We start from the raw sequence: 9,887 nt of genomic DNA, 5'->3' as shown, positions 1-9,887 counted from the left end.
ATTTTTAATGAAAAAGTTGATAAAAAGTGAAATTTGTGGGTCCGTAAACAGTGCACGAATGTACTGTTCACGGACAAAAAGTCAACAAGTGCGGCTAAAAAAAAAAAAAAAAAAAAAAAGCCTGAAACGCAGGAAACGCAAAACGTGAAACGCAGGAAAAGCTCAATACAAACACACACTTAGTCCAACTATGTTTTTGAAATGATTGAGAAAAATTCAGCAGCAATACACAGGAAATGTATGTGCCGGTTGCAGATCTTTTGAAAACGACGTTTTCCTCTAAAACAAGACACATAAAAATAATGTTCCATTCCTTGTAGTAAAAGGAGTCCAACACCTCATGCCAAAGCAGATAAAAAATAAGAAAAGATGTTTCCATGTTATCTATCAGAAAACAACTTTAAAGGAAAACATATATCTTTATATAAAACATACATATACAACATGTTACTAATAATTGTTATTTTTAATTTGGGATGTTCGTTAATTTCTGGCTTGTAGCCTGGCCAGCAAAATAAAAAATAAAAAAGAGAGAGTATAATCAGGACATTCTTATACTTTTTTTGAAGAGTGATGATTATAAAGGTTAATTAATCAAGAGAGGTTTGTGCTCAAGTCAAAAGTGATTTGTATGAAACCAAGAAAAGTTTAAAGAAAGAATTACTTTGATAATTTTCTGTTGAAGCCTTAAAGGTTTAACCACGAAACCTTTTACGAGTTCCCAAGTAGCGTGTACATTTGAAAAAAGTAGTGTGTATAGATCTATAGATGAGATCTAAACATGTACTTTACATATTATTGTCCTTTCTTTCTAGTCTTCTAGATACTAGACTACCACCTTCAAAAGGGTAAAGGCCGTAAATGACCAAAACAGTAATGGATAGTGTGTTTTTCTCATATAATTGTGAGGTGTACACATTTTTAGATTAATAATATATATATATTGAATATGATAATTATAGGTTTACACGGTGCATATATAAGATAATTATTTTTTGTAAATGAATTTTGTGCATATATAAATTCACATCTTTTCTTTTATGCATTTATACGTATATGTTTTTTATTTAACAAAACCCAAATATTAACTTTTAACTAGATGAGAAGAAATTTAGTACTCTTTTTATTCTTTTCTTTGAAAAAATTAGATTTTTTTCTTAGTGTGGCTAATGTGTCTTACTTATTACCCAAATATAAACTACCTCATAAAACGAGAACATTAAAAATTTAAGGTGTTTTTGGATATCGCTTATTTTATTGAAACTAATAATAAAAAAAATTTGGATTATTGTTTACTCCCCAAAACACTGTTCATTTGTTTTAATACACTATTCATGTGTCTTAATGCACTGTTCATGTCCCATGAACAATGTTAGAGGCGTTGGTCAAAAAAAAAAAAAAAGGACAAAACGCTAAACGTGGATGCTGGACGTGGGATCCAAACGGGTACTTAGCACTCAAAAACATTATAAGTGAAAAATGTTCCTCATAAATTATCAACTTCCTTGAGTTCCTTCACTGAGTTATTTTAAAATTTCATCCTCGTTTGTACTTTCATTCTGTTGGGAAAGGTTAATTATTCAATCTCATTTCGAATTTTAAGTGGGTAAAATGATTCTATGGGTCCTATGTTAATTAAGCATGTCAAACATGCCTAATTACCTTTAATCAGATCCCTGAAAATTCTCAAAAACCCCATGCCCACACGAAACTAAAATGTTGGATTTTTCTTCATTGTTTTTAGAATCCAATGCAAATACTCCGGCTTTCCCTCAAAAGTGGGGCCGAAAGGTCCCCTTCATGTACCAAAACCCAAGTACATATTTTCACATTGTGATTAAAACTAAACTAGTTGTAAAGGGTAAAGGCCATTTGTAAAAAATTGGTGATTGGCGCAGACAACCTCAACTCTGCAGCTTGGTTCATGCACTTTGGCTAAAATAGGCCGATGAGTTTTGTTTGGTACAAGAAGATAAAAGCATCTTTATCAAAAATAAATAATAGTGTATTTTTGTTCATAGGACAAAGAAAAAAAAAAAGTACTAATAATAAAGCTTCGATTAAAATAGAAAAATGCTATGGTAAAACTGCGTGGTACGAATGACAATACACAGCCAAAATCAATCGTGATCAACCTCAAGATTGAAAACAGGACAATCATGGTAAATTGTACATCTCAACTCAAGACAAGAGTGCAATGCATATGTACAACCATACATAATAAATGAGTGTGAAAATTGATGTTTAAAATTTATCGGTGGAGAAAAAATATCTATGAATGCATTGGACATTGATTTAATAAGTATTTTTAGAAAATTTTTTATTACAAAAGAAAAAATAATTAAAATTTTATATATTTATCATAAAAATTATGTTAAAAATTTTCTAAAATAATTTATTAACAAAGGACTTAAAAACACCTATTAATCATACCCTATTTCTTATTTAGGCTTACATTAATGTGATATTTTCCTAATTGCTATTGTGGTTTCCTGCTCCACTTTTATTTAGGCAGTGCTAATTTAGAAAACTAAAAAAGTAAAAAGAAAAAAAAAATGAGATTCAACTTATATTTAGAAAAATGTTACGTTCACAATATTTTCACAATAAATTATAGATGATAAGTTGTTATTGGTTCAAATTTAAATTTATCATTTGAATTACTTTTTTGTCCACTAATAACAATTTATAATAATTTATCGCTTATAATTTATAGTAAAAATATTATGAAAACGTTGTGGAAATATTATTACTTTTATAATTATATCTTACATCCACCGTATGATTTTCCAATTTTATCTGAGTAAAGTGGTTCAGATGAGATGGGGTTGTAGTACTTTCAAAGTAAAGTGCAAGAAAGAACATTAGAGTGAGTAGAAACTTGGTTATCATTCACTAAAATTACTCTTTTGCATGCTGTAATCCTTTCAGATTATAAAGTAGAAATTAAGGTATTTCATTTCTGTATTGGGACCAAGACTTTAATCACCAGGACCACGACCTGACCAGAAACCACTTTATTAGACAGTAAATAATGTTTTGTTTTGTTATAATTATTGACTTCAACTTCACGTTGTTCCAAAGTGTAACCCAGACGATCTGTTTACGTAATGGATTACTCTGAAATTGTGCATTAATTCTTGTTTTTCTTTCTTGCTGTGTTCTGTTCTCATTTCCTTTTCCTTTGGACTGTTTGAATGAAAATTGTTAGAATAGATAACTACGTGGATTGTGGGATCAAAATTCGAGTTTGCAAAGCATGTAACACGAAAAATTATTTACTTATCTTTTGAAACAATCTTATGAGATCATCGTTTTATGATATTTGAAACTCATATATGTGGGATTTGTACATATTGTGAAATAAATGTTTTATGAAACTATCTTATCGAGTAGTACTTTTTTTTTGGGTGTATTAGGCGTAAGGAAAAAAAATAAAAAACAAAGAACAAAAGGAAAAAATCCAAAATTTTTATATTTGTTATAAATTTAAACCTTATATATTTAATTGTATCAATTTAAAATCAACATTTGTCAAAAAGTCTTATAACTCAATTTACTCTTCTTTGGGAATATTTAGGGTTCAAATCATTTTCTACCATTGTTATATCTAACAAATTATATATATATATATATATATGTGGGTACCTAAGGCATGCTTGGCAACGTCCTAGGCATACTTGCAACATCCTTGGCTGTCCTCGGCATGCTTAGTAACGTTCTCGGCATGCTTGGCAACGACCTTGGCATGCTTAGCAACGTCCTAGGCATCCCACATCGAATAGACTCTACACTTTCATTCCTGTGATAATCGAAATTCTTGTCTATTTGTGAAAGAAATCTAACATCAATACACACACAAAAAAACACCGTTTTACTAAACTTATATAGCTCTATTTTATTGCTTCACATTAGAGAGGGCATTGCCAAAGAGGCCACTTCAACTTGTATTGCTTACTGTTTTATTTTCTCACATTTAAGAGAGGTATTTTTACCAAAAAAAAAAAAAATATATATATATATATATATACACACACACAAACTCATTTGAATCCATTACCGTTTTCTCTCTAACTCAAAGTCTTATAAAAAATTACCACCCTTGTCTTCCCTAAGGGAAAAAAGAAAAAAAGAGAAGGTTGTTTTTGATGCATGCTTATTGCTTTCAAATTTCTTGTTTTTAGGCAATAATAATAAAGTAAGACTCAATTTTTAATTGTTATATTAATAAAACTATGTGTGATTAACAAGTGTTGAAGCATATTGGTTAAGGTCAAGTTTTATATTGTAATACTGACTTTTTTTTAGACAATTGAGCCACTTTCAATTAAAGAAATATTTATTTATTAAGTTTTACTATTTTCAAATATAATGAAACTTGTTAAATTATTCATTAACGAGAATGTTCCTCGAAACTAGTTAACAAAAGCCATAAAAAAGAAATTGAGATCCATTAATTTTTTTTTTTATCTTATTTACTTTTACATATCACATTATGTGAGATAATTACATGGTGCAACATGTTCCAAATCCATAAAAATGTGGGGTTAAAAGTTAAAACTGACTTAATTAAAGATATAAAGTTTAATCTTGTACATGTAAAAAATTAATTGAATTTTTTTTTTTCTTTTGGGATTTTTAAGAAAAAACAAAAGCAAAGGAAAGGAAAGGCTCTAGGTGTGAAAAGGGTTGGGGTTAAGGTTGGTTGTGGGTCCTATCATAAAACGCAATAAACCCGTGCTCTGCTCACTGTCCCCTGGATCCCTCAATTATTATCACCTTCTTCTTCACTCCACCGCTCGCAGTATTGTCACTGTGTCACACACTTTCTCATCCGTACAAATCACAACAAAGGAGTGAAAGAATAAAAAAAAATATTTTACCAAAAAAAAAGAATAAAAAAATAGGAGTTTCGGTCCAAATTTTTTCACAATTTTGCTACGTTCGTAAGTAAAAAATCATGAAATTATGAATATATATGGACCTATTATTTTATTTTGGCCGCTCAAAGATGGCCATGTGGCTGAAAATTTTTGTAAACTTACTCAAAAAATACTCACTCAGATCAGGCTCAGCTAAGCTAAGCTCACTTTTCTAAGTTTTCTTTTATAAAATATTCATACTCGCAACACAGTCACGCGTATACTCACACTCCCACATTCAAAATCCTATGATTAATCATTAATATTTATCTCTCTCTTTCACAAAAAAAAAAAAAAAAAAAATTTTACCTCTCTCTCTCGCTGTCTCTGTCTCTCTCTGTTTTTTATACTTAAGTTTTAAGCGGCTTTTGAATGTTCAAACTAGAATCGCGGCTCAAATCTCTTTATCCGTGTTTATCTTTACCCCATTGTTTGTCTCTATCTTTTTCCTCTGTGCCTGTCCCTTTCTATTGCAAAGAAAAAATCAAAGAAGCTCTGTGCTTTTCACAGAGAATCGAAACCAGAGCTTCTTCTGAAAAGTCTTTATATATTTATAAAAAAAATACCCTTCTTTTGCATTGTGCACACAACAATTATATACTTGTATTGCCAAAATTTTTGGCTACATCTCCTCCATTTTCTGCAAACTCAAAAAATTCAATTTGGGTCTTACTCAAAACCACCATTAATGGAAGCTTCCTCATCTCCAATCTCCATCCAAACCACACCACTTCAAGACCACCCAGAGGCTTCACCAAAGCCCTACAAAAAAAGCTTTGTCACAACTCTAATGGAAGCCGCAGCACTTCGTTCTCATTCCTTCAAAGAAGACACATACTTCATCTCCAACCTCAAGTCCTCAGAGAAAAAAGCTCTCCAAGAGCTCAAAGACAAGCTTGTAGCTTCTGAAGCCTCCGATTCATCCATGTGGGGTGTTCCTCTATTGGGTGGTGAGGACAAAGCCGATGTGATACTGTTAAAGTTTCTAAGAGCTAGAGATTTCAGGGTCTCTGACTCACTCAACATGTTGCTCAAGTGCTTAGCTTGGAGGAAAGAGTTTGGAGCAGATAATGTGGTTGAAGAGGAACTTGGGTTTAAGGAACTTGAGGGCGTGGTGGCTTATATGCATGGTTATGATAGAGAGGGACACCCTGTGTGTTATAATGCTTATGGGGTTTTTAAAGACAAGGAAATGTATGAGAGGATCTTTGGTGATGATGAGAAGCTTCAGAAATTTTTGAGGTGGAGGGTTCAAGTGCTTGAGAGAGGGATTAATCTTCTGCATTTTAAGCCTGGTGGGGTTAACTCTATTATTCAGGTAACTGATCTCAAAGACATGCCCAAAAGAGAGCTCAGAGTCGCTTCTAATCACATTCTCTCTTTGTTCCAAGATAACTATCCTGAAATGGTGGCTCGTAAGGTAATAAATTTTCCCATTTGATTTTATAGAATCAAATGTTAAAAGCATTTGGTGTTTAAGGTTCATAGTAGTAGTAAAAAAAGTACATGTTAATTAAATGAGGAACAGAGTGTGTGGCTTAAGATGGACCGTAGAAAAGAATGCATGTGGCCAAACACTAATTAGTAATACATAGTAGATCCCAAAATTTTGGAGTCTAGTCTTGAGTGTTTGTTGTATATTGATATTGGGAGAGTATGACTTCAGATAGAATTGAATGACGGAAAAGAATGTTTATGGCTGGCCCTGATTAGATCTCTCAAAATTTTTGGAATTAGGCTTGGATGTTGATATTGTATTTGGTGTATGCATTTCTAGTTTGGCTTTTCTGTTTGTTTGGGGGGTCCAGATTTATTTTTTCAATATTTCATGTTAGTCTAGTAGGGATTCATATTTCATAGTAATCATAAAATTTTGGGATTAAGGCTTAATGATTGTTGAATTTGGTGTTGGAACATCTTGTTTGGCCTTTTTGTGTGTGTCTTCCATACTGATATTTGTGTCTATCTTTTGGGTTCAGATTTTTATCAATGTTCCATGGTACTTCAGCGTGTTGTATTCGATGTTCAGTCCGTTTCTAACTCAGCGAACTAAGAGCAAGTTCGTGATCTCTAAGGAAGGAAATGTTGCTGAGACACTCTATAAGTAAAGTCTCCCTAGTTTCTCTTGCTTTCTTCTTTTACCATCAATAATTTATTCTATTCAATACTCTCTCTGCTCTGTCTATTTCTGGTTTGTTGTGTGTAAATTTGATTGGGAATCTTCTTAGGATTTTTTTTGTTACTTTTTCTTTTCATTTCACTATTTTTTGCAAAGGGATCAAAGATTCCCAATTGGCTTTTGATTTTTCCTGTCTACTTCTCCATTTTTTAACTTCGGTTTTGTTCCATTGTTAAAGACAAATTCTTCTCTCGTTTGTTGTTTCTGTACGACCCTTTTACCTACCAGTCCTTTTTATTTTTTTGGGTAATTCCAATTTACGTTCACATTGTTCACAATTTGAGCTTGTTTTTTGAAATGGGTTTTGCTTTTCTGGACAGGTTTATTAGGCCTGAGGACGTTCCTATTCAGTATGGTGGACTGAGTCGACTCAGTGATTTGCAGAATGGTCCTCCAAAACCGGCCTCCGAGTTCACTGTCAAAGGCGGAGAGAAAGTTAATATACAGATAGAGGGGATTGAGGTTCTTTTATTATCTTTACTTAATAAATTTTTATTTCGGCTCTCTTTAATATGTAGTGTTGCTAATTTAAATCTATTAATAACATTGAAAGCCTAAAAATTAGGTGTTAGTCATTTCTACATGAAGGGTGTGGCTTCAGTCCAGTGTCTTGTGACACTGGACTTGCTGCGATCATGACACGTGTCTAAAGATGGACATGAGTCATGATCGTAGCGGATCCAGTGCACTGGAGGCAAAAGAATTATTCAATTCAATCTTTAAATTGCTTTCAAGGCTTTTGTTAACATGGGACTAGGATCCTTAAAAGATTTTAGGTAACTGCATGGTAGAATTCCAAATGACTATTGAGTTTTGACTATCATTATTAGTTATGATGTGATACAATTTAATGTAATTATTTCGAAATGGATGGATAAGATTTAAGAGTTTTATGATGAAGTTTCTCTACTAACTGGTGATAGTTTTTCTCTCAAATAAAAATACTTGTGGTAAAATAATAATGGGTCATGCTAACGAGTGCTTTAAGGACATTCATTAACAATCTATTTTAGGAAAGTTTTGACATCATTTTTATGAGAAATGAAAAAAAGCTGTCAAAACATTAAATTTTTTTTTTTCTTTTCCCATAAAAACTTTCTTTAACTGGATTCTTAATCAGTGTTCTAAGAGTACTCGTTAGCATTTCTCAATAATTATTAAGTATTTCTGGAATATAATGATTCAGTGATCCCTTGTCTCACATTTATGATGAATCCTACCAACTAAATTCATGGTAGGATTTATAGGAATGTGAGAAGATGGATTATCATGTTGGCATATTGTAAGGGAAAAGTTGTACTATTCCCGTATATATCGTCTTTATACATTCTTCAAAAAAATAAATTCTAACTGCCTGCAAATATCTACTGAAACAAATTAAATACTGTTGTGATTAGTCCATTTCTATTTTCAAATAGTGTGTATTTTATATGCTTGCATGTTGAGGATACTTACTAACAAGATCTTTGTTTGAATTCTGGTCAAAGCTCTATTATACATGACAAATTTAATAATGGCCAGTAATTGTATCTTATTAGGCTGGTGCAACTATTACTTGGGACATAGTGGTTGGAGGCTGGGACTTAGAATACAGTGCTGAGTTTGTGCCCAGTGCACAAGGTAGCTACACCATCGCTGTGGAGAAGCCTAGAAAGGTTGCTGCTCCTGAAGAAGCAATTCACAACTCATTTACACCACATGAACCTGGCAAAATGGTGCTCTCTGTGGATAACACAACCTCCAGGAGGAAAAAGGTCGCCGCTTATCGTTACATCGTGCGCAAATCCACCGCATTAGTACCCGCTACCTTCAATTATGCTAATTAAAAATTAAAGGGTGTTTTTGATCTTATTACTATGTTCTTTTGATGAGGGGGCTTTAATTAATCGTGTGTTACAGTGGTGAAACTTTGTCAGTCTTTACTTGAATAGTTACTAGCGTAATGTATAAAAAATGGTGGTATTATATATTGCTTAGTGTAGACGAAAAGTTGATTAACTTTGCTTATATAAGTGCATGTTCCCTTTTGTCCCCATCTCTGCTTCTGTATAAAGAGTGATTCTGATTTGAGAATTTCCAACTAAGTTTACTTCGTAACACTTTTTATAACTCTTTCTTTTTCATAATTGTTGATATGGCCCAATCGATGCATAATAATAAAAGTAGTGACAGTAATAGAACTAGTTGAAGGTAAAGTGTTGTTATGCTAAGCACAGTAAAAAAAAAAAGGTGGAAAAAGGTGGTGTGAAACCCTAATTTGCCTTGTCTTAGTGTGTGGCAAAGAGGGATAAGAGGTTTTTTTTTTTTTTTTTGGTTTTTCACGGTGCTTCTTCAAGGCTTTCCAGAGATTAATTATTGTTTGTGTCGGGTGGACCCACGAAGGGATAAAACACTAGTCCAGGAAATTTTTTTCAAAATGTAGGTAGCAGGACTCGAATTAGGGAGCACACTTAGTCGAGCCAGTATAAGCATTTTGAGATTAAGAGCTCAACTAACTCGACCAACCCAGGATAAGAGGTTTTTTGTTTTGGTGCAGTGAGTATTGATAAAAGAAATTGGTTGCAGGTACCTAGTTTGCATTATGTCTTGGTCGTGAAAGGGATTGCTTAATGGTCACAATCTTTTTGTACAGTTCTCTTTGTTTTGGTCTCTTTAATTCAGGAGTGTTTTTGGGGTTATCAAAAGTGGAGCTGGTGGGAGAAGAGAGATATTGACTGGACATGGTGGTAGTTGTCTTTTGCCGTGTCTTCTTATCATTTTTCTGAAGGTGTTGGTAGGATATGATG

General features: G+C 32.7%; 1 protein-coding gene across 1 annotated transcript; it reads left to right on the top strand.

The window, feature by feature from the left end:
- Positions 1 to 5,251: 5,251 nt before the first annotated feature.
- On the top strand, positions 5,252 to 9,136 carry LOC115953319 (patellin-6). Its single transcript, XM_031070924.1, has 4 exons — positions 5,252 to 6,342; positions 6,902 to 7,026; positions 7,422 to 7,563; positions 8,640 to 9,136. The coding sequence occupies exons 1-4, from the start codon at positions 5,611 to 5,613 to the stop codon at positions 8,925 to 8,927; spliced, it is 1,287 nt and encodes a 428-aa protein (XP_030926784.1). The 5' UTR covers positions 5,252 to 5,610; the 3' UTR covers positions 8,928 to 9,136.
- The last annotated feature ends 751 nt before the right edge of the window (positions 9,137 to 9,887 follow it).

The sequence above is a fragment of the Quercus lobata genome, chromosome 7 (genome assembly GCF_001633185.2).
Source record: "Quercus lobata isolate SW786 chromosome 7, ValleyOak3.0 Primary Assembly, whole genome shotgun sequence".
NCBI classification, from domain to species: Eukaryota; Viridiplantae; Streptophyta; class Magnoliopsida; order Fagales; family Fagaceae; genus Quercus; species Quercus lobata.
Note: the sequence above shows the minus strand (reverse complement) of the source record. Positions and strands in the feature narration are given on the sequence as shown.